The 25,330-nt window shown below is 46.8% G+C and overlaps 2 protein-coding genes across 3 annotated transcripts; one reads left to right on the forward strand and one right to left on the reverse strand.

Moving 5' to 3' along the window:
* Nucleotides 1-1,162: 1,162 nt before the first annotated feature.
* On the reverse strand, nucleotides 1,163-13,222 carry LOC311329028 (isocitrate dehydrogenase [NAD] subunit beta, mitochondrial-like). Of its 2 annotated transcripts, none has more exons than XM_084462920.1 (11): nucleotides 13,175-13,222; nucleotides 11,040-11,213; nucleotides 10,213-10,333; nucleotides 9,590-9,650; nucleotides 9,356-9,488; nucleotides 7,187-7,320; nucleotides 6,815-6,917; nucleotides 5,746-5,892; nucleotides 5,108-5,202; nucleotides 4,616-4,676; nucleotides 1,163-1,623 (listed from the first exon to the last, which is right to left on the reverse strand). In XM_084462920.1, the coding sequence occupies exons 1-11, from the start codon at nucleotides 13,214-13,216 to the stop codon at nucleotides 1,546-1,548; spliced, it is 1,149 nt and encodes a 382-aa protein (XP_084319046.1). In that variant the 5' UTR covers nucleotides 13,217-13,222; the 3' UTR covers nucleotides 1,163-1,545. The 2 variants fall into 2 exon arrangements, with proteins under 2 accessions (XP_084319046.1, XP_084319045.1); XM_084462919.1 differs by lacking the exon at nucleotides 1,163-1,623 and adding an exon at nucleotides 2,311-3,854.
* Nucleotides 13,223-20,914: 7,692 nt separating this feature from the next.
* On the forward strand, nucleotides 20,915-24,997 carry LOC311329025 (fizzy-related protein homolog). The gene is made up of 13 exons (XM_084462915.1): nucleotides 20,915-21,013; nucleotides 21,189-21,290; nucleotides 21,460-21,523; nucleotides 21,696-21,823; nucleotides 21,981-22,063; nucleotides 22,217-22,400; nucleotides 22,668-22,733; nucleotides 22,861-22,963; nucleotides 23,069-23,250; nucleotides 23,416-23,649; nucleotides 24,263-24,367; nucleotides 24,723-24,815; nucleotides 24,917-24,997. The coding sequence occupies exons 1-13, from the start codon at nucleotides 20,939-20,941 to the stop codon at nucleotides 24,956-24,958; spliced, it is 1,461 nt and encodes a 486-aa protein (XP_084319041.1). The 5' UTR covers nucleotides 20,915-20,938; the 3' UTR covers nucleotides 24,959-24,997.
* The last annotated feature ends 333 nt before the right edge of the window (nucleotides 24,998-25,330 follow it).

Genomic DNA, 25,330 nt, shown 5'->3' on the forward strand with positions numbered 1-25,330 from the left:
CTCGGCCAGTAGGCCGAGTAGCGCCGGATTCATTTAGGCTCGCATTACGCACAGGAGGACTGTCATTTATATGCTTACCAAAGAGCAAACAGGTCCACATGATCACATATTACTGACAATCTAATTGGTCAATTATTGCCGTTTGATGGAGTGCCTGCATTAGGTGTGTGACATAGCCTATAGCGCGGAAAGGTTTGGGACAGCGCATAGGTTCAGTTTGGGGAACAAATCCATATCGGAGCATGAATGAGCCGGTTAGAGGACACGTCTAATCTTGCATTGCGATATATGTTTGTGCTGAATTGGGCTATTAGCCTACATGTTTGTGCGTTCATGAACTGTCGCTCTTATTCTCTCCGTCAAACAGTAATTCACCGACGCACCACCTGCGTCGCCAGTTCCCCCTGTGTTCAAAAAGGGCGTAGAACACCGTGTAAATCGGTAGGACAAGTTGAGAGGTGTCCTACAAAAGCGCGGAGAAAGGCGACTAAATTTCCGCCCTTTCGGCTTGATAAATCGCAATGTGGGGGGGGCAAATGGCGTACGCCTGAAATCGCGAAAAAGACCGTGTAAAAGAAGGCGTACCTCAATGATAAATGAGGCCCCTGGACTCATCTCCCGTCTGGCCACGGCGCCGTAGCGCCATCTGGTGGTGTAATGTAGGCTACTGCAGCTTCTGATGAAACACATCAGTAGTGAACGTACTTCAGATAAGAGCGTTACACCGCCAGATGGCGCTAAAGTGCTGTGGATTGAACCATGAATATAAGTGGTTAGTAGTCCACCATGTGGTCATGTCTTGAATGGTAAAAAAAAAGAAAAAAAAATTAGGCCTACTTCAATAATCAACTCTTTTTTTTCTTACTATTCAAGCCAAGACACGACCACATGGTGGACTACTAACTCCACTTTTATTCATGTTTCAATCCACAGCACCTTAGTAACATATATGGTTGAAAATATATATGTGTGTATACATCCATGGTGTGTATATATATTCAACCATTGCTGAATATGATTTGATATCCTATTCTGAAGCATTCCAAACAAAAGCAGTGTCAGGTATTGTGATATTTATTACAGTTCATGAATGAACAAGAAAACAATGTACAACACTTCAAGATAATAAATAACAGAATAAATAATTCAAAGAATATGCAGTATTATGGTATTGATATTGAATCGTTGAGTAGAAAGCATACAGCCCTAGTACAGAATAGAATGGCAGTTGTTTTAACCGTTGTCACATGGGAAAACATTCACTTATTTGTGCTGCTTATAAGATTCATCCCCATTTCGATCTCTCGTCTATAAACCAGGTATGTTTCTGTAGAAAGCAAGCCTTCGTTAGAGGGATATGGTGTGGTTGTGTACAGTCGGTGGGACTCATGAGGGATTGTGTATATTTACTGTATATTTCATCGAGTGCGTTTGCATGTGTGTAGCGGCAGCTTCTAGAAGTGGAGAGTGTGTAATGGCGGTTTGTTTGAACGGTTGTGGTAGCGTGGGTGTGTGTGTGTGTGAGAGGGTTGCAGAGAGACACTCTCAGACCGCCAGGTTGGCGATGACGGCCCGGGTGAACTCGTCGCTCGAGGCGTAGCCTCCCAGATCTCCGGTTCGCACCTGTCACAAACAAAAAGGAGTGTGTTACTCTCTCACACACACATGGTTTTGGTTTCTTTCCATTTCGAGGTTGGCTTCCAGGTCGCTCCTCGTCAGGTGTGAAGAGTCACCTCGTTAGTTAGGATGTGCCACACCTGAGCTGGGCCACGCCTCAGTTGGAGAGGAGATGGTGTGAGAGCTAGGCCTCACCTGGGATGAAGACCACTTGTTCTCCACCTCTGAGAGCTGGTCGTATTTTCCCTGTTCCGTTCCTTATAGCCATGGTACTCCCCCATCCTAAGTTGGCATGAGTCTATTTTAGTAACACTATTCAATTATTGGCCAGTAGTTAGTGAGTACCACCATGGACTCCCTTAAGAACATGGTTTATTTTGGTTTCTTTGGTGACGCATTTGTTAGTTCTCTTATGATGAGCGATGTTTTGGTTGCTATTGACAATGTAACACACACACACACGCACACACAATGACATCCATGTAGTAGTAGTGAATCATTAGGTTTCCATGCTCCATACCACAAACATTAGTATGTTAATCTATTCTAATTAGTTTGTTATTATGGTATTCTGTATTGCTCCATCTTCCAATATACATTTTCCCCACACATATCAATTAATTATAATAGCAAATTTAAATTAAATGTATACTTCAGCATTTAAGAACACTGATCTACAAATACTGGGGATCTAAATAGTTTAGGTGATGTCACTAATCAATCTATAAACCAATCTATCTTCCTTTTACACAAACAGTCAAACACACAACTCCTTTCATCATTTATTCATTCACAAGTATTTGTTAACATATGACAAAGGTCCATTGGCTACTGTAACATTCTGAACCCAAGATGTTTCTCATGATGGGCTGATTTAACATCCAATCATGTTACCCCTATCCAAGCCTTAATTAGCCAATGGCAGCACTGCTCATAGTTAACGGTCATACACAAATAAGTCATGTAACCAGAATAAAGATCTGCCATTATGACGTGATGGACTAGGGGTTACAGTGTGGTATCTTACTCATTTGGGTGTCTCCTCTAAGGCCATGGCTCTTGGTCATAACAATGATTCCAACCATGTTAATGTGCACATTTGACCACATACACAACACAGAAACACACATCACACCGAGATTACTTTCATATATCTCAAGAAAAAAAGGATTGATAGTTTCAATGCATGAGAAAAATGGGCCAAACTTGATGACATATTACCAATCAAATAAGCGAATTAAAGTCCCATGTTACCATTCAGATAAGTGAATAAAAGTCCCATATTACCATTCAGATAAGTGAATAAAAGTCCCATGCTACCATGAAACACGTCGTCCTCTCTCTGTGCCAGGATTCTGGGTTCGAGTTGATCTACAATTATCCAACTGTTCTCAAGTGGGGTTCTCAAAAAACGATGACTCATCGGAAAGCAATCCAGTTCCCAGAGAGACGATTCCCAGAGTAATGATATATATTTAATGTACGAGTATGACACGATTAAAAGATGTCAGCCACTGTATGGAGGTGAACAGATGCCGGCTCGTTCTTTTTCCAGGTGCGAGTGCAGCCCACCGTGTGGTCCACTCCACATACAGTACATGATACAGACAGAAGCTTACTGTAGGTCCTTCTGTCATGATTGTGAAATGGCAGAGCGTGATTTAACCGATACCGTTGGTGAGTGATTGACAGGCATGACTTGTTTTGCCATTAGATAATTGTCATTATGACACAAAAGCAGCGTAACCGACACCACGAAGAGATCGAATGACTAAGCAAACGTGGAAAACGTTCGCAGCAGAGTTCAGGAACAAGCTAGCAGCCGGGGCAGAGGAAAAAGAAAGAGATGGGAAGAGAAACGGTGTATAGAGTAAGAAAATAGTTGACTACAAGTCACAAAGTCATAATAAATAGCGCAAAATGACAAGAAAATATGTTTTTAAGAGGTAGAGGAAGAGAAGAGGGGTGATATTGTTAGTTGAACATTATTCACCTCAGACTGGGGGCAACAGGTGGTTTGGCAGGTTGTTTGGGGTGGAGGGGGGGGGGCTCAACATGTATCCGGTGTTAGGATGTCCAGATTAGGGTAAAGGGCAGGTGTGTGTGTGTGTGTGGGGGGGGTAAGAGGGGGTGGGGGGCGGGGCTTCTTAGTTAACAGGGCGGTAACGCAGGTTGTCCACGACGGTGCGCACAAAGTCCCCAGTTGTGCAGTATCCGCCGAGGTCCCGTGTCCGAACCTGGGACACATTTTAAGATCTTTATTTGGGTTCACATGTGACAATATTTGACACACACACACACACACACACACACACACACACACACACACAAAACACACACACACACAAAACACAGTGTATCACTCTCTCTCTCTCTCTAACACACACGACTACGAGTATCAAAACTCTGCAATCGCGACTCGGTGAACAAACGTCGATCTCTGATGATGCGATAAGGGACGACCTTCACAAAGCTCCGCCTTCAGAACGCCACGTCCTATCACGGCAGCGCAACACGGCGAAGGGCGGACCCCTGGTGTTTAGTGCGAGCTACAGCTGCTAGTGTTCAGTCTTCTGTCCGTGGTTAGAAGACTGACTTTAAGAGTTAGATTCCATGGAAAATATGCATATAACTTGCAGTGCGAGTTTAGGCCTCTATCCAGATACAGAGCAGGGGGCTAGGCTAACACACACCTCAAGTCGTTCACACATGCATACAGGAAATGTACTGTACCATACACCCAAGTCCCAGTGCGTCATTAAAGACTCTCACAATACTATATAGTTTAGGTTTAGATGTAGATTTCGTGATTCAGAATGCAAATGCATAGTGGTCAGAAAGTTCCTCGTGAGAAAGTTGATGAATGGTCAAGTCCCAAAGGGAAAGGTTTTACACATTATTTTTCGTGCACATGCATGCACATACGCTCACTCGCTCGCTCACTCACTCACACACACTCACTCACTCACTCACTACACACACACACTCGCTACCTCACCTTGCCCTGTTTGATGACCCTCTTGACCGCGTCGGACACCATGTGGGAGTGGTATTCCAGACTGAAACACAACACAGTCACATGAGACCGGGCCCAAACGCTCGCTCACACACTGGCTACATGTGGTACAGTAGGCCCTGGAGAGAGCTAGAGGGTCGTGGACACACCGTCTACTGTACATGTGGTACAGTAATAATAAATAATAATAATAACTTTCATTTATATAGTGCCTTTCATAAAACCCAAGGTCGCTTTACATAGGGGCAGAACAGACAAGAGACAAACATGGTAGACAGAGACACACAACATTAAGAAACGGAAGCTAGAGGTCAAAGGCCATGTTAAAGAGGTGAGTTTTAAGAAGTTTCACTGAAGTTTCTGAAGAGAGCTCAAGGGTCGTGGACACACCGTCTATGGTACAGAATGCGTTGGAGAGAATTCGAGGGGCGTGGCCAGGACACGCACCAAACCAAATGCTAAAACGCGACTCACTTGAGGTGGTGGAGCATGTTGGCGGCGCTGAGCAGCATGGCGGTGGGGTTGGCGATGTTCCTGCCCACAGCTTGGGCAAACGGGTGTCTGGCCCCCTGGGATTGAACAGGGGGGGAGGAGGGGGGGTTAGATGCAGTATACAAGGGGATGTCAAAATCTGCGCTGGGTTCTTTCTACAGTTGGACACAAATGTAGGGTCCAGAAAGAGAGCAGGCGAGCGACGTGGACAGAGAAGATCTGTAAACCAGAGAGGACTTCCAGGGAAGATAGACTGGTGGACATCTATGGACGGACAGACGGACAGACGGGCAGACAGACAGACAGGCGGGCAGACAGAGAGAAAGACAGGCAGAAAGACAGACACGCACAAACAGGTAAGCAGAGAGAAAGAGACAGAGATGCAGGCAGAGAGACAGACAGGCAGACAGACAGGCAGACAGAGAGAAAGACAGGCAGAAAGACAGGCAGAAAGACAGACAGACGCACAGGCAGGCAGAGAGAAAGAGACAGAGATGCAGGCAGTGAGACAGAGACAGACAGACAGACAGACAGACAGACAGACAGACAGACAGACAGGCAGGCAGGCAGGCAGACAGACAGACAGACAGGCAGACAGACAGGCAGACAGATAGACTTACGGTCTCAAAAACGGCGTATTCGGCGCTGTAGCTCTCCCCCGGCACCACGCCGGCTCCGCCCACCAGCCCGGCGGCCAGGTTGTCGATGATGTTGCCGTAGAGGTTGGGCATGACCAGCACGTCAAACTGGTACGGGTTCTGGACCAGCTGGGGATCACAGCAGGGGGGACGAGTTCGTAGAAACCAGCGAGAACAGCAACAGGGGTGGGTAGCAAAGAGACTCGGGATATGAGCTTTCTGGGATGTTTACGTTCTTCGGTTTCCGCGTACAGTACATCACGTGAGCATTGGGCGAGCTACACCGTTAAAAAGACACTCACGACATCCTAAGTAAGGTACAGTAACTGGGTTATTCGTGTACGTTCCCTGCTAGCAATGACAAGATACTGTCAGTTGAGGGAGGAAGGGGAGGAGCTAAATGGTTATTGGACTCTCATTGGATGGGCTTCTCATTTACCCATTCACACACACCATAGGCGGCAGCTGCCACGCGAGGTGCTAGCCTGCTCATTAGGAGCAATTTGGGGTTCAGTGTCTCGCCCGAGGACACTTCCGACATGTGGAGGCGGGATTCGGACCGCCGACCCTACGGTCACGGGACGACCCGCTCTACCACTGAGCCGTAGCCGACCTGCGGGTGGACGCTAGGGCTGTCCCAAAAAAAATCGAAGTTTGAAAAAAAATGTGAATATCTTTTTTTTTTAAAGAAGTTCAAACCTAAATTTGAGAGTTCGAATATTGTAATATTAATAAATAATATTATTTATCCAAAATGATGCAGTGATTTACATTAATAACAGAACATTTATAGGCTACAATTTATTTACGGGCAATAATCCAGACCCAGCACCTTATCGAGATGAAAGTTAACACCTCAGCGAGGGGTAACAGTGTTCACAGTACAATATTACAGTCAAGGGGTATTTTATTAGGCTATTATATTCATGAAAAATCGTTTAAAAAATAACATATAAATTTGAATATCGTTCAAACTTTACTAAATTAATTTGAATATATTCAAACTCAATATCGTGGCACTTTTGACAGCCCTAGTGGACGCATACAGTACCTGCATGCAGCAGTTGTCGATGATGATGTTCTCGTATTTGATTTTGGGGTAGAGCTCCGCCACCTCGGCGCAGCACTGCAGGAAGAGGCCGTCCGCTAGTTTCCTGTGGACAGACCGGGAGAAAAAACAAGTGTTCAAAAAATGATACAGTCCACCCTGGAAAATAGGTTTTCAATATAAAACAACCATTTGTTCATTCCCTGCTTAAAAGGCAGTGGGACAAGGGATATAATTATAATGGATATATTTTTAAGACAAATAAGATATTTTTCTAAACAAAAAAAACTATCTTCAACTGAGATCCACTCAAATCCATTTTGATCCAAGTCCAGGAAGCTGCCCAGAAGAGGAATGGGATCTCTGGTGACTCACATGATGTTGGCCTTGTGCACGGCGGTGACCTTGCTGCGACCTTTCTTGGTGGCGTAGTCGAACGCAAACTTGGCGATGCGCCGGGACTTCACCCTGGTGATGATCTTCAGACACTCGACGACCCCGGTGACACTCTGGCGCCGCCAAAAAACACGCCATGTACATCAGAGTACAACAACAACACAACATTTCTTCCTGGTCATGCTTAAACGTTTTTAATTTGCATTCATACTAAATTGTCATTCTTCATCTTAACGGTGGGTCCAACAAAGAAAACTATACGTTTCCTTTGTTTTTAAGGTAGTTATGAGTTCTCATGTTTTGAGTTAAATAAAGGCTAAAGCAGCTACGAGGAGTTTCACAGTTTGTGTTGATTTTAGCGGCACCTGTGGGCAAAAGCGGTAGTGTTTTCCCGGAAAGAAGACTGCATTTCCCATGAGCACCACCGCTTCTTGACGTAAATGGCCGGGTTTCCCGAACGAGTTAAGAAGCACAACTCCAAAGTACTTTTTAACTCCCATGCACAGGGTTGCTTAAGAAAGTTCCTTAAGAAGGTTCTTTATCGGGAAACCCGGCCAATATCTCTTGCCTAGCCCAGCATTCGTTTTGGAAGCCAGCAGAAAGACGGGCTACTGTAAACTTTGGAGGGCTACTGTAAACTCTGGAGGGCTACTGTAAACGGTGGAGAGCTACTGTAAACTCTGGAGGGCTACTGTAAACTCTGGAGGGCTACTGTAAACTCTGGAAGGCTACTGTAAACGGTGGAGAGCTACTGTAAACGGTGGAGAGCTACTGTAAACTTTGGAGAGCTACTGTAAACTCTGGAGGGCTACTGTAAACTCTGGAGGGCTACTGTAAACTCTGGAGGGCTACTGTAAACTCTGGAGAGCTACTGTAAACGGTGGAGGGCTACTGTAAACTCTGGAGGGCTACTGTAAATGGTGGAGAGCTACTGTAAACTCTGGAGGGCTACTGTAAACTCTGGAAGGCTACTGTAAACGGTGGAGGGCTACTGTAAACGGTGGAGGTGTACTGTAAACTTTGGAGGGCTACTGTAAACTTTGGAGGGCTACTGTAAACGGTGGAGGTGTACTGTAAACGGTGGAGGTGTACTGTAAACTTGAGGGCTACTGTAAACTCTGGAGGGCTACTGTAAACGGTGGAGGTGTACTGTAAACGGTGGAGGTGTACTGTAAACGGTGGAGGGCTACTGTAAACGGTGGAGGTGTACTGTAAACTTTGGAGGGCTACTGTAAACTCTGGAGGGCTACTGTAAACGGTGGAGGTGTATTGTAAACGGTGGAGGTGTACTGTAAACTCTGGAGGGCTACTGTAAACTCTGGAGGGCTACTGTAAACTCTGGAGGGCTACTGTAAACGGTGGAGAGCTACTGTAAACTCTGGAGGGCTACTGTAAACTCTGGAGGGCTACTGTAAACTTTGGAGGGCTACTGTAAACTTTGGAGGGCTACTGTAAACGGTGGAGGGCTACTGTAAACGGTGGAGGGCTACTGTAAACTTTGGAGGGCTACTGTAAACGGTGGAGGGCTACTATAAACTTTGGAGGGCTACTGTAAACGGTGGAGGTGTACTGTAAACGGTGGAGGTGTACTGTAAACGGTGGAGGTGTACTGTTAACTTTTGAGGGCTACTGTAAACGGTGGAGGGCTACTGTAAACTCTTGAGGGCTACTGTAAACGGTGGAGGGCTACTGTAAACGGTGGAGGGCTACTGTAAACGGTGGAGGGCTGCTGTAAACGGTGGAGGGCTGCTGTAAACGGTGGAGGGCTGCTGTAAACGGTGGAGGGCTGCTGTAAACGGTGGAGGGCTGCTGTAAACGGTGGAGGGCTGCTGTAAACGGTGGAGGGCTACTGTAAACGGTGGAGGGCTGCTGTAAACGGTGGAGGGCTACTGTAAACGGTGGAGGGCTACTGTAAACGGTGGAGGGCTACTGTAAACGGTGGAGGGCTACTGTAAACTCTGGAGGGCTACTGTAAACGGTGGAGGTGTACTGTAAATGGTGGAGGTGTACTGTAAACGGTGTACTGTAAACGGTGGAGGTGTACTGTAAACGGTGTACTGTAAACGGTGGAGGTGGACTGTAAACGGTGGAGGGCTACTGTAAACGGTGGAGGGCTACTGTAAACGGTGGCGGTGTACTGAGCTGTACCTCGTGCTCCAGAGCGCTGTACTCTCCCTCGGTCTGCTCGCGGATGACCACCATGTCCAGGTTGTTGTGGCGCGTGCTGTAGCCCGGCAGGCTGTTCACGTGCACCACGTTCACAAACAGGTCCAGCTTCCGCCTGGCCGCGAGAACCGGAGGAGGGTTGAGAAATGAGCCCGACGCCCCCAACACACACGTCATCACGCGGCGCTAGCGACGGACGATAGACCGCACCCTTACCTGAGGCGCATCTCATAGGAGGCCAGCTCCCCTTTGAACTCCATTGGGGTGTGAATCTTTCCTGCACATGCAGAGAAAAGTGGAATCAATTTTCCTTTGCTGGTTAGTTACCTCTACAAACACTATTAAACCTCCAAAATAATAACCCCACCCTCTTAACTTAGCTGAAAAACCTATCATTCTCCTCTTATCCTCAAATCAAGTCAAGTCAAGTCAATTTTATTTCTATAGCACATTTACAAACAGCTGACGCTGAACCAAAGTGCTGTACAGATAAAAGCAAAAGATATAAATACAAAAGCATAAGAATAGTGCAAATACAGATAAGTGCAAAGACACAGACAACAAAATAAAATAAAAATAAAAAATGCAGCAAATTACAAAATAAAGTAAAAAGGAACTAAAATGGCAATAATTGGGTTACCAGGGGGGCAGGCAGGAACTAGTCAAAGGTGAGAGAGAAGAGATGGGTTTTGAGGAGGGACTTGAATCCTCTGTCAGAACCGTTAGCTGTTCACTTCAGTCCTAAATTGATCACCGACTGCAGATGAGGACAGCGAGGCGAGGAGGGGGGAAGGGAACCTCCCCAGACCTGCCGGCCCTCTCGACTCACGGCCTCTTACCTTTCATGGCCACCCTGTTGGTCTTCATGGAGGCCAGCACCTCGTCCAGCTTCTCCTCACTCGCCATGTTCTGCACCTCGCTCAGGTGGAACTCCTCAAACTCCACGGGTACGTCGGCAGCCTGAGGGCAGCGAGAGAGAGAATCAATCAACCAATCAATCAACCAACCAATCAATCAATCAATCAATCAATCAATCAATCAATCACCTTTATTAATCGGACACTGGTCCATATTAAAAAGCACATACAACAATATAAATACAAGACAGGGATACAAAAAAGGGTTTAAAACTCAGTGTAGAAGGCACTGGTACCAATATGTACCAGAGAGAATCAATCATACTTTATTTCAAACCTGCATGCAGATAACAAACACAGGACAGTACACACAACATGTAACAAAAAATAGTAACAAACAATAGACAACAAGTAACAAACAATAGACCACAAGTAACAAACAATAGACAACACATAACAAACAATAGACAACAAGTAACAAACAATAGACAACAAGTAACAAACAATAGACAATGCATGATTTGAAGAGAAGGAGGGATAATTGAAAGAGGTGATGAAATGGACTATGCTACTAATCCTAATGTTGTGAATGTGATTAGGGAGATATGGTGAGGTTGAGAAAGTAGGGGGGGGGGATTATTTTAACATCTAGCAGATTTCACAATTGTTTTAACATCTAGCAGATTTCACAGAGAAAATATCTCTGGATGCTTGTTAATAAATCCAATTTAACATGGCGATGACATGTGCAGACTTTTACAACCGACGCACTGACAAGGGAATTAAGTTGAAGGTCCAGCTGATGGTACCTTGAACACATCCTTGACCGCGGTCATCAGCTCAGGTCCAACTCCGTCCCCAGGGACCATGGTCACTTTGAAGGTGGCGTCGGCGCGTGCCGGGGGCGCCTCGGGGCCACAGAGGCTGGCTGTACCACTTAATGGCCGGAAGGCCAGCTGCTGCCATCGGGGGCCAGTGAGGCCCTATTGACAAACGATAAGAGACACATTCAGTTTGTTTCATTTGTAAATGTTAACATTTGTGACACATTCGGCGAGTTTCAAGAATCATACAGTCCATGGCAAGTCCGACACAAGGCCAAACTACTTTTTATTGGCATTTCAGAGGTTATGCTAGAATGTTTGCACGCAATTTTCACTAATTCACATATGGGATGTGGCCGATGATTTGAAATCTAACATACGAGGGTCTGAAGGGATAGATGTGGCCCTCAGGGTAGTCTGAAGGGATAGATGTGGCCCTCAGGGTAGTCTGAAGGGATAGATGTGGCCCTCAGGGTAGTCTGAAGGGATAGATGTGGCCCTCAGGGTAGTCTGAAGGGATAGATGTGGCCCTCAGGGTAGTCTGAAGGGATAGATGTGGCCCTCAGGGTAGTCTGAAGGGATAGATGTGGCCCTCAGGGTAGTCTGAAGGGATAGATGTGGCCCTCAGGGTAGTCTGAAGGGATAGATGTGGCCCTCAGGGTAGTCTGAAGGGATAGATGTGGCCCTCAGGGTAGTCTGAAGGGATAGATGTGGCCCTCAGGGTAGTCTGAAGAGATAGATGTGGCCCTCAAGTCACGTTAGTGCATCACTGACTAGCCAGTTGGCTTAGCTAGCTAGTTACCTGGCTGACCTACTAGCTGACATTCAGGTTACATGACAGGATTATAAACCAGTCCATACACTGTTCAAGGCAGAATACCATGTCTAGAAAACTAACGTAAGTTAGTTGTTAGCGAGCTGCATCCTCAACGTCATGACGTCATAACGTGAAAGGGAGCTAGCTGACGTTAGCCGCTTAGCTTCTTTAGCTAACAGCCTTCCGACCTCGCTAAGTCATCTCGTTGTTAAGTGTCAATCACAATATAACGTGTTAACAAAGCACCTACAGTCACAACGACTACTCGCAGTTGACATGGTACACCTCTATGGGGTGTGATTAGTGCCAGCACACCATACTGAAACGCTTGACTTGCGCCTACTTAAGAAGACGCGATGACATCAAACCTCTAAACGCACGTGTATAATTTCCATTGACAAACAATGGAGAGACAGACGTCTCATAGCTGTAACGTACCTGTCACGCAGACGCTGTGCACATGTTGTTTACACGAATTGCGCATCGTGTGCGTGACGGCAACACTACAGGTTAGATGCGCCTCACATATGCGACACCAACACTACACATGACAGTTTGGTAAAATCATAGATGAACGTACGTACGTTCGCTTGTAATGTGTGCAGAAATTGCATAGCGACGTGTCAAACGTGCCAGTGCCTTGCAAGCGCAGCAGACGTGTTAGCGGCCGCACGTGTAAGATCAGTCCCTTTAAATCATAGCTGGTTCTAATCTCGTCCTTGCCAATTGGTAATGCATTCTCAATAAATGGAATTCGCACATGTTAAGCAACTTGTTTTTAATAAAGCCTAATATCTGAATGACTCTTTCTTCGCAATTTAAAACAAATGTTCAGATACACGTGTTTCTTGTCAATAGAGGGCGCTGCAGCACCGTCAGCACCAGTTCGAACAGCCACAACCTATTTGAAAATGTAGCGATAGTGGAGATAAAACGACACATATCTAGGAAAAGTTATGCAAGGAGGGTCCTGGAATTTGATTGAGTGCAAGTAAATATTCTTAATTTTTATTCAATATGGACAAATGAGCCCCGCTCGCAGCTTCTAGTGCCCGCTGACTTAACACGAGCGTGCAAACGTTACATGCATGTGCGCAAAAATGGCACGGCACTTTTGACACGTGACCCTCTGAGAATGCGAGCGACTCGTAACGCGTGCGTATATGCACGCCTATTAATCAGCTCGCCAAAGTACCTTTATACACGCAATGCAGGCGACGAAAGCACTGAGTGTTTGTTACGCTGGCACGAATCACACCCCATACACCTCTGACAGGTGTGTGAGCATCCCCTAACGACTCACCTTGGCCAAAGTTACGATACTCCCTCTCAAGGCGGCCGCCATGGTTGAATGTGGTGGAAGTGGACTTCTTTGACGGTCTGGCAGCCAGATGACCCCAACGCACGATACCGCCACCTAGTGGCACCGAGCAGCTATTTATCCTCATGGACAGGCCCCCACTCTGCAGGTGTTTAAATCACGCCTCAAAACTCACTTATATTCTTTGGCGTTTTCCTGACATGGCCTAAGAGACTTGTCCTTTTTCATGTGACATACTGCGTATGTTTTACTATGTGTTCTTTGTGTGTTATTGTTGTTTGACTTGTACAGCACTTTGGTCAACTTTGTTGTTTTTAAATGTGCTCTATAAATAAAATGGTATGGTATCATCTTGCCTGTAGTGGTGGCGTCGTGGCGAGCTAAGATCAACTTCAGGACACCCATCAGTCCAGAAGAGAGGATAGCCATCTGTCTCATGAAATATATAAAAGAATGACCTCTGACTAGTATTGTGGAGGCTAAACATACAAACTTACAAACTAACATGTTTATACAGATAGACCTATAGCCTAGTGATTATGTAGGTCAAATGGGAGGTGTGTAGAGAGGTTGTAGAGGTTATAGGTGGTATATGGAGCTGATATAACAATTAATTAACATTCTCTTTTTTGCTTCTTTGCTACAGACATCTAGCGAAGTGGGGACTCACAATCCGTTGTGTTTACGTGCATGGTAAGGCTTGGATATGAGTACCCCACACACACGAGGCTGGGGCAATTGATTTTTTTTCCTTTTTTATTTTATTGAAATTTAAGTTATACAGAAATTCTGCAACAATAGCCTACATGGCTGGGGCTAAATGTCCAAAATAGCACACTACCCCTATAAGCTCAAGCAGTTAATTCCCGGCATTCTGGTGGATTTTTATACATCAATTTGTGCTGGATTACTGTCTGCTGCTATCTAGCTAGATAGACTTGAATGCCAACATGACCATTTATTTTAGTAATTAATACATGTATGTAATAGTAATAGATTTTTTTTAAAGATATTTTTAGGCCATTTCTGCTTTATTGGGATAGGACAGTGTAGGTGACAGACAGGTAAAGTGGGAGAGAGAGAGAGAAAGACATGCAGCAAAGGCCGTGGGCCGGATTCGAACCCACACCCCTGCAGAAAGGACTAGCCTTTATATGGTAGGCTAAGCGCCCCAACCCATTGAGCTACCGGGGCACCCCAAGTAATACATTTATTAATACATTCATTTTCACTGGAGAGGGGCAGCAGGTGGCAGACCCCTCATCCATCCACGGTCACGTATCCAGAGTCAGTGACGGTGAATCCATCCACACATCCAAAACATAAAGCAGCGATGTCACCCCTAGAATCAGCACAACTACTGTTTGCGATATCCGACTTCGTCCCGTGCTACTCGTCTCTGTCGTCTGAGTGTGGCATCGCAAAACGTACGTTTTGCCGTGGTCGCATTTGTAAAACGACTTGGGATTTTTCCATTTGAAGTAGACCCCGTCCTGTCTCTGCAAACAGAAGCTGCTGGCGGCTGCAGGAGTTGTGACTGCAACGGTGTTCTGCGGGCAGTTGTCGACCTTCCTGGTTGGAACACCACACACACACACACACACACACACACACACACACACACACACACACACACACACACACACACAGGTTGGAAATGATGGTATGTGAAGCATTACTATTGGTCCAATCAGTGTAAGTAGTGTTTCAAACAACCTTTGCTGGTAAACCATGCTGATAAACCATGCTGATAAACCATGCTGTTACGAATACCCAATTTCCCCTACATGTCTTGCTATATTATAATCAAACTCAGAATTGCTATTAGAAAACCAAGCTTCCACATGATTGCTGCAAAGCAAATGTAATTATGCTTTAGTTTTGCAAAACATGAACCAAAACCCTGAACAGAAGGGCCCTTGTTAAAGGGAAAATGCAAATGCCAAGGTCCTCTCAACCTCGGGGGGGTGGGGTGGGGGGGTGAAGCAATCCAGCTTGGAAAACATTTCTCTCATTAGATTCAATCAAACACTAATAGAGACTGATTGCAAAATGTGATTAGGAAATCCCTTGGTAACGGGAGCAACATGTGAGGATGAGTAAACAACAAGTCAACAGTATCAGGTTTACTATGGTCACATCATGAGCAGAGGGCTGACCCCTGAGCCTGGCCCCATATCTGACACTGAGGGGCGAATTCACTAAAGCAAATTGCGCCCGCTAATTGCACCATTATATTGCGCGTCAGTTGCGCCCGCTATGTGCTCCGTTTTAAAAACCTATTCACTAAAGACATTGCGCTAATAATATCCCAGCGCAAACACGCCCATTCGGTGTTTGCGGCTGAGTGCAATTTGCTGCTGATATAGGAAATGACTATAAATACTGCGCATACAGCGCATACAACTCGTATGCATATCATTGGACGATGGCAGACAGAAAAAGAAAGATACGATTTTCAGACAGCGAACTTGAAGGCCTCACGGACGAGGTTCAAAAACATGTCAGCTTTCCGCAAAAAATATCACGACTGCAGCAAAAAATCATATTTGGGGTTTAATTTCCCAATCAGTCAGTGCCATTTGTGTGTGTAAACGCGGAAGACTGCAAACGGAGGTGGAATGATTTGAAAAGACGAACAAAGGAAAAATTGTCATTTTCTGTTATGCAAGTTGCAGCACGATGATCTGGCATACTTTTGGGGGAGTGTATAACATTGCCCCACCGGTACGATCTAGGCATCTAAACGGCTTTTCAGGATTCCAAATGTGCACTCAATCACACCGCGCGTCCTGATGTGAGCCCGGTTGTACACCGCCTCTCCAACGTTGGAAGGATTACGCACGGGAGTCATCATCCATGGCTGAAGATGATACCTGCCGTCACCTATGATACAAAAGCAAAATATTTTCAAGACCATTCAAATAAAAAAAATATTGTGTAGGCTATGTTTTTATTTATTTATACCTATATCGGCCCCAGCCCCAGCTATAGGGAATGCGCAGTTTCGCGTATAGACTATTATACGCACAGTTTCGCGCTATGTAGGCTATTATAAATAAGTAGCCTATTATTCATTGGGGAGCTTGGACTCGCTGGGGACGGGTGGAGAGACGCATAGTCAACTGAGCCTCCCCAGACGCTACTTCCTCCAGTTGGCTGAAGAGCTGCGCGCTCTGGTGTCCAAACAGTTACCGCGGTGGTTCTAGTGTTAAATCAAAAAGTGACCTTCTTCTAAATATTCTCTCACGAACAACATGACTGGCATTGCGATGCCTTCGCCTCGCAACAATCACTGCTGCCATGATCAGCGGACAGGCTGGCCGCGACACACCCCTTGCGCTTAAATACCACCACGTTTCTGAAAACGGTATTAATTTCACTTTAACTGCGTGAGGCAATTTGCGCCGATCTTTGTGAATTGGGCGGGTTTTGCAATAATGTTCATTTGCATAGAAAGGGGAACATTCTCCGCCCATATTACCTAATTTAAATATGAGCTAATAACACCGGCGCAGAGAAACGCAATGACGAACGCAACGCAGTTAACACCGTATTTCACCCTTTGCGAGGGCTTTGTGAATAGCAAACATAATTTTTGACTTATTTGCACAGGCTTTGCGTCAGGAAAAGCAGCGCAATCCTTTAGTGAATTCGCCCCTGAGTGACTATCACAATAAACTCATTATGCATATATATGGATTAGAAACTAACCGTTTTATTTGAGGAATTACCTCAAAGTTGGGTTTTGTTATGCCTACATCTGATCAGACAGCAGAGCTGGCAAAGGTTCACTGGGGTTTCCGGTTATAAAACACACACACACACACACACACACCCCCCCAAGCCCAAATACCACAAGTGTTTTGTTGCACGCAATAGCTTGGCGGTTGCAACACCCCTCAAAAAGAGGCCGAGCTTGTTTACATCCTCAGACAGCAGCTTGTCACGGTTAGGCTTGCAGTGTATTGAGCAAGACAAGCGTACTATCATATTCACACCACCAGCACCACCTGAGAGAGGGGAGCTGCCAGACAGCTGGCATTTCAGATGGCAGCCAAAGTCCCATAGAGTCTGTGGAACCTTCCAGGAACTCAGCACCAAACCTGCTTTAGGGACAAGGGCGGAAGGCGGGGTCAAACAGGACAACAAACACAGAACGTTTCCACCTTCCTCCAGGAGGAAGTGTTCTGTGTTAGTTACGCCGTTTGTCCCACCCCAGTGTTGTGGTGATGTCGGTTGTGCCGAAGGCGTGTTCAGCATCCTACCTGTCTCCGCTGTGCTGAAGGTGTACTGGCTGCTGGAGGAGGTGCCCAGGTACAGCTCCTCGCTGCCCGGGGCCTCCCCCGCCTCCTCAGCCTCCGCCTGCTCCTCCCAGGGCCCCAGGTCCGCCTCCCTCACGTCCCCCAGGGTCACGATGTCAGAGTGGTCACTGGAGGAGCACAGGGTCACATGCTCGTCCCCCGCCGCCTCGCCGGCCGCCTGCAGGAGATATGTTCCAGATGGTTGGCATGGGGACCATGGGTACCACGGCATGGGGGTTCAGAGACACTCTGCAGGCCCTCAAATGGGTTTTGCTCAGTCTTCATACCTCAGAGGCAGACAAGGTGGAATCTAAGGTTTCTTCTTCCTTCAAAGTGTTCTCATGTGACGTCTCACCCCTCTCCTCAGATCCCTCAGCTGAAACAATTAAACATTTAACAACATTCACCAACAATCATGAAATATTCTATTTAACTGGAATAGTAATGTCTCTTCCCATACATAGCACTATTAGTAGGAGTGTGATATTAGTAGGAGTGTGATATTAGTAGGAGTGTGATATTAGTAGGAGTGTGATATTAGTAGGAGTGTGATACTAGTAGGAGTGTGATACTAGAGTTTATACATCAGTGGTGTGACAGCAACATGGAGGCCAGTGAAAATGATACTATGGTTAGCCCTACTTCTTCTTTTTCATGTGTTACTTCATACAAATTATAATATATGCCCTTAGAACAATAGTGTGATGACGACCCATTCAGAAACAATGTCCTAGGGCACAGCCATCGAAATGTCATACAAATTATAACTGTTAAGCTCTTCGAACAATAGTTGGATGTCGACCATCCGTTCTTAACAGCAGTATTTGTTAGACATGTCTTCATCGTGTCGGAAAAGGGACGAAAATCAGCATGTCTACCAGGGCTCATGTTTACATCGCTGCCGATCGGAACTGGAGCCAATAAAACAGTGTCTATTGCAGTCATTTGTTCCGGGACTGAATGCCAATTGTAATCTTTCACACTTAAGACAAAAGCCAGACATTAGCAGGTGTTGACGAGTATGCATCAATAATTTAAAAAAACACACACACACACACAAAACTGTGACTTTGATCATTTCAACATTTCAATGGTGACTTAATCTGTGGACAAACCCTAAAACGGTGCATCCTAACTAGGCCAAGGCTGGGCATGTGGTTCCTACCAATACAGGAGGCTGGCTGATCCTGTAGCTCTGGCCCCAGCATTGGAGCACTCTCTGGGAGGTCAATCCCACATTCCAGCCCCTTCTCGGATCCCAGGGTCTCAATATCTGAACCCTAGTAAACACAACAGAGCCTGTTAACACACCATGTGGTGAGAAAGGACCAGAAAGGCTTCCCATGCTGGGAGGCATCCTTATCAGAATCAAACTTCACCTAGTTCCCGATGAGATAAGTCCTTCTATTTTAGTTCTATTTTAGACAAGCCCTCTGTTTAACTTTTTATCTAAAAGGACTCAGTGGGTCTTGAGACTGTCAGGCACAAACAAGCAAGAGAAACAGTAAAGACATGAAGAGTAAAAACAATATCTTACCTCATTACTTATGAGGGTCCATCCACAAGATGACTCTGTGTCACTGGAGCTCTCTGACAGCTGCTTGAAAACAATGGGGTTCACAGTTAGGGACCTGTATTCAAATAACCCTGAGAGAATCATTTCAAATGATCAAATTCAAAATTAACCAGTCTTCATGCAACCGTTGTTCATGTATCTTAAATGAGAATACTTTGAGACACTGTAAGAAAGCACCCGCACATATCAGTAGCATGCTCCCATATGGACAGAATGTCACGATGACCTCTTTACTAATGAATGATTGCTGTCTGGGATCGACAAATGCCCCAACTTTGTCCCAGTTCATGGCAGGATTATTATAGTTTTGTGTTTTGCCAAATGTTTTTATTTTTTACTTGTTTTCCATATAAATGTTCAGATTCAGTTTAGTTTCACTTAGTTTCCATTCTTGCGTTGGGGTTTTAGTTATACATATAGTGTTTATATTATTTCGTTTAGATTTTAATTTCAGTAGTCTTCGAGAAATAATGTTTGTAGGCTACAATGCTTTTAAGTGAAGTAAATCTTCAAATAAGGCCACACGGTGTCAGTAGCCCTCGGTTAAAAACATCATGCATTCATTTAGTTTATTTTTATTAGGAGGTTAATTTTAGTTTCGTATTATACAATAATAACCTTGATTTATGGGTTGAACCCTAACCTTAACCCATGCTGTAAAAATAATTGTAACTCGACGTTAAGGCTGCCGTTATTACGCCCACTCACGGGACAGGGGACCTGGAGGCCTCAGGCCTCGCGTTAGCTGGCACCCCTGGCTTCAGGCCTCGCGTTAGCTGGCACCCCTGGCTTCAGGCCTCGCGTTATCTGGCACCCCTGGCTTCAGGCCTCGCGTTATCTGGCACCCCTGGCTTCAGGCCTCGCGTTAGCTGGCACCCCTGGCTTCAGGCCTCGCGTTAGCTGGCACCCCTGGCTTCAGGCCTCGCGTTAGCTAGCACCCCTGGCTTCAGGCCTCGCGTTAGCTGGCACCCCTGGCTTCAGGCCTCGCGTTAGCTGGCACCCCTGGCTTCAAGCCTCGCTGCTTGTATGAGTCTGACTGCACAAGCTGCACTGCGCTTCATCCTTCTCTGTTCCTGGCAGCATAGAGAATGATGCTGCTGATGACCACAGCGTCACTGAGTAGAATTCAATATCAAATTGTCCCTCTAATAACGAAATTAAAACAAATGTGACAGCATGTCGAACAGACAAATAAAAAAGAGCGAACAGAATATACCACACTCGATCAAAACATTGCTTGCTTACATTTGGCACAAGGATATTAGGTATTAGGCATTCATATTAGGCAGCAGCTGCCTGCCTATCCATAGATATGCTTGTCCATAGATATGCTTGTCCATAGATATGCTTGTCCATAGATATGCTTGTCCATAGATATGCTTGTCCATAGATATGCTTGTCCATAGATATGCTTGTCCATAGATATGCTTGTCCATAGGCGCCGGCACTTCTCGTTCTTGTGAATTCCATTCACTTGAAGAGAGCTTGTGCGACACATATTTTGCATAACTAGTGTTCCTATACTTTCTAATTGGTCTTGATAGATTTCAAGATAGATAGATTTCCCTCAGTCCTCGATTCAAGAAATGAACTGTTACAGTAATACAGTAACGTTATAGATAGGTGTTTTGATGATTAAATCTTAAATAAATAGCCTTGGCAACAATAATTACCGTGGTAGACGATCTCAACGTCCAAAACAATTAGCTCACTGTGACTTGGTAACGTGCATAGTTTGGGATGGTCCGGGTCTCCGTGTGCGGACTGAGCCACAGGGGTGACAGTGCAAGGGGGGCTCGGGGGTGGGGGTGTGAGTGTGGCTGTTCTGGGACTTGGCATGGTGACAGTTGATGGTGGTGCTAAGCGATGGACCAGGACTACGAAAGACGACTGCTTAGACAAATCAACCATCAAAACCTGCCGGAGGGCCAGCTTGCTAAGGTGAGCGACGACAAAAGCTTGGTCATCAAGGCATTTGTGTCTGTCTGTATGTAACCTCCCAAAACTATGATAAAAGACTAATTCTAAGTGTGTAGATTTAGCACCAGATGTCTATACAGACAGAGTGAATTTAAATAACGCATTAAACATGTCTTTCTTACTCTGTCCACCACAGTCGGGAGGTGCCACATGCAGTCCTGTGAGTGTAAAGTCAGGGGATCGCTTCATTCCTATCCGAGCTGGAAGCAACTGGAGTATCAACTTTCACTATGCCAATGTAAGCTATACAGTCAGTGTCAAAACACTCTCAACAACCTCACTTACACTGCTTATTCTGTCTGCTCAGCCACAAGACTCGTTTGGTTTGCTTCCCAGTGTGATCACAGTCGCACTTAACACTGTGCCTCATTAACACTGTGCCTCATTAACTTGTCCCCTCTTCACAGGAAAACTGTCGATCTCCCAACCAGAACCACAGGGCAAAGGACACGGGTTCGGACACGGGGAAAGGTAGTCACAGTGCTTGTCTCATCGAGCTCATCGATCAGCTCGGGGCTCCAGCGTGTGTGTGTGTGTGTGTGTGTGTTGGAGCGCTTTTCATACTGAAATGTTACTTTCCCTTGGCTCTTTGTCTCTGACCCCCCCCCCCCCACACACACACACACACACACCTCTCCTACAGACACTGTTGCGTATGCAGCCCTGCTGAGGAACGAGCTGCTGGGAGCAGGTATAGAGACCGTCCCAGACCCCCACACGGACGACCGCAGGCACACGGCCCCCGCCCAGGACACCCGCAGCCTCTTCAGGGTGAGAGACGGACACACGGAGGTTCACAGACGAGACTACTGACCCACGGTAGCCTCAGGCGACCCTCTGTGTTCGCTCGCAGCGCCCCAAGACGGTAATTTTGCACTGGTTGGATTCCTGACGTTTTTGTTGACGCTTTTGTTGTTGTTGTCCATAGTACACTATCCACACAAAGAGAGTGCCTTTCGACAGCGGTAACGAGGTATCGCCGTACTCCCTCTCTCCACTCAGCAACAAGAGGTACAGGAAGACCGACTCCGCTCAACATTGAACTACAGACATTTTGAAACATGTCACATTTTGTCAGTTACGTACATTTGTATGCCAAAACATAGTGTCACGGGATGTCGTCGTCTTCTGACTTCGCGATTTCTGATTTTTCTTTTTCTGCAGTCACAAGCTACTTCGCTCCCCTCGAAAGCCGGCCCGCAAAATCTCCAAGATCCCCTTCAAGGTGCTGGACGCCCCGGAGCTGCAGGACGACTTCTACCTCAACCTGGTGGACTGGTCGGCCGGAAACCTGCTGAGTGTGGGCCTGGGGGCCTGTGTGTACCTGTGGAGCGCCTGCACCAGCCAGGTGAGACCCCTGGTTTAAATGAACAGTCACGGCTGCCCGGTCGGGTGACACAGCAGATGAAGAGAAGAACCGCAGGTCACGAAATTAGACAGTGTACTCCGAAGACTATGCTGTCTATTTCGTGAGTGCCGGCTCTTTTCGTTAGGGTCCTGTTTACGATCAGAACCTGACATAAGAATAACCTTCCGTTGCGACGTTAAGAGGCTGAAGAGCGTGCGGTGTGTCAACGGGGCGACCGCTCATTTTTATCGCCGCGTCTCCCTGCAGGTGACGAGACTGTGCGACCTATCGGTGGACGGGGACTCTGTGACGTCCGTGTGTTGGAATGAGAGGGTGAGTCGACGGGACGGCAAAAACAAACCGCTCCGTGTGTGGAAGATAAGTCCGTTTTCTGTTGTTGTTTTTTTGTTTTTGTTTTTTTCCCCTTCTCGGTTTCATTAGCTTCGCTCTGTTATCTCAGGGGAGCCTGGTTGCTGTGGGAACCCACAAGGGCTACGTCCAGATCTGGGACGCGGCCGGAGGCAGGAAGCTCACCAGTCTGGAGGGACACTCGGCTCGTGTGGGTCAGTGATGCGCGGCCCGGGTTAGGGGGGTCCGGTTGCGCGGGTGACGGGTGTGGGGATTTTGCGTAGCGCTCAACACCACCTCTCTCCTTCCTGTGTGTTCAGGAGCCCTGGCCTGGAACGGCGACCAGCTGTCCTCGGGCAGCAGGGACCGGGTCATCCTCCAGAGGGACGTGCGCACCCCTCCCACCGCCGAGAGACGGCTCCAGGGTCACCGGCAGGAGGTGTGCGGCCTCAAGTGGTCCCCGGACCACCAGCACCTGGCCTCCGGGGGCAACGACAACAAGGTGAGGACGGGCCAGGCGGCGCTAGCCGAGCGCTCGTCGCCCCCCCCCCCCCACCGATCGGCGTCCTGTCAAAATCAGTCGAAGGTCACTCACAAACCGCGGCGGATCCTCGCGCCGTTTGCGCCACTGAACGCAGCCCCCCGCCTCCCCTCCTCTCCCCTCCAGCTGCTGGTGTGGAACAGCTCCAGCCTGCTCCCGGTGCAGCAGTACAGCGACCACCTGGCGGCGGTGAAGGCCATCGCCTGGTCCCCCCACCAGCACGGCCTGCTGGCGTCTGGCGGGGGCACGGCCGACCGCTGCCTGCGCTTCTGGAACACGCTGACGGGCCAGCCGCTGCACAGCACCGACACGGGCTCCCAGGTCTGCAACCTGGCCTGGTCCAAACACGCCAACGAGCTGGTGAGCAAGAACCGCCCAAGACACTGACTTTAAACGTCTCATACAAGATACTGTGACAGAGGAACGGAAATGTTTTTGAGATGCTATGTTTTACTCCAGACTGTGTATAGGGCTTGGGAAAATATAGTCCCAGACACAACCATCTTGTTTCTACACAGGTGTATCTATTCGTCTGATTGCATAGGATTCTATGCAGTAGAGCCAATCAGACAAATAGATACACCTGTGTAGAAACAAGATGGTTGTGTCTGGGACTACATTTTCCCAAACCCTATTGCTTTATGTATTGTTGACTGTTGTATAGTCTGTCACTGTATACTGCTGCTACCCTGACCAGGTCTTTCTTACAAAAGAGATTATAATCTCAATGAGTATTCCTGGATAAATGAAAGTTGAAAAAAAAGAGAGATTTAAATGTGGACTCAAAGTACATCCCTGTGGGTTTGGTGAATAGCTGTTGAATCCCACCGTGGAATGTCTTTAAAGTTTAGCGGTTGGGATTTCTTGAGGCTTCTCGTGACCCGTTAAAAAAACGGACCTATCCAAAAAGCTCGTCTCAAGCTCACCGCCCTAATGGGGGTCACCCGTTGATTGGTTTGGTTGTACCTTCCAGGTGAGCACCCACGGCTACTCTCAGAACCAGATCTTGGTGTGGAAGTACCCCTCGCTGACCCAGGTGGCCAAGCTGACCGGGCACTCCTACAGGGTGCTCTACCTGGTAAGACTGGAGCCATGGAGGGGAACGCAAGTGGCCATGCTGTGATCAAATTTGAAATGTCTGTATCAGATGCCGCCGGTTCACAGTTTAAAAACATTTGTCTTGAAAATGGCAGTTTTAGAACTTTCAACGTTCCAAAGTCTCGAACCGTGTTCTTAACCAGCTTAAAGCGTTCTTGGCTGTATGTAGACCCGGTTTTAAGGTGCCACTTCAAATTGCCTCAGATACGTTTAAGTCATGGAGGAAGTACGGCTTCTGAGCCCTCACTACTCCTCTTCACCCTCTCACTTATCCTCTCATCCCTTCTTCCCTCTCCCTCTCTCCTCCTCTCCTCCCATCCTCTCTTCCTCTCCAGGCTGTGTCGCCAGACGGCGAGGCCATTGTGACCGGGGCAGGTGACGAGACGCTACGCTTCTGGAACGTTTTCAGTAAAACTCGCTGCACCAAGGTACCATATCCAACCAGAGACCTTCACATTAGGTTTCCGTGTTCCATTAAACTAGTCCATTTTAATCATTCAAAATGTTACAACCTGTCTCTGTGTCCCAGGAGTCCAAGTCGGTGTTGAACCTCTTCACAAGGATACGATAGTGAAAGGGGGAGGGCTCAGACTGTAGCAGGTAGGAGGGCTGGGGTGTGCTGGACATCTCGATGCTGCCCCCCCCCCTATCCTGCATAGGACCCTCCCACAATCACTACACTGTCACTCAGCGCACCAACCATCACTACAAACTCCTCAATTCCACTTTTTTTTTCTTTTTTTTTATACAAAGGACATCCACCTCCAATAGTGGCTTGCCACTGTCCCTCAAAAGCGATGTCAGGTATTACAAAGCAGAGTCGGGACATGTCAATGTACATGTCAAAGGTCTCTTCTATTTTGTTGTGAGTGTCATACAGATGTTTTGTTATATAATATATATATATAAGAGGTATACAGAGATTAAAGAGAGTATAAGCTAT

The sequence above is a fragment of the Borostomias antarcticus genome (genome assembly GCF_949987555.1).
Source record: "Borostomias antarcticus genome assembly, contig: scaffold_79, whole genome shotgun sequence".
NCBI lineage: Eukaryota > Metazoa > Chordata > Actinopteri > Stomiiformes > Stomiidae > Borostomias > Borostomias antarcticus.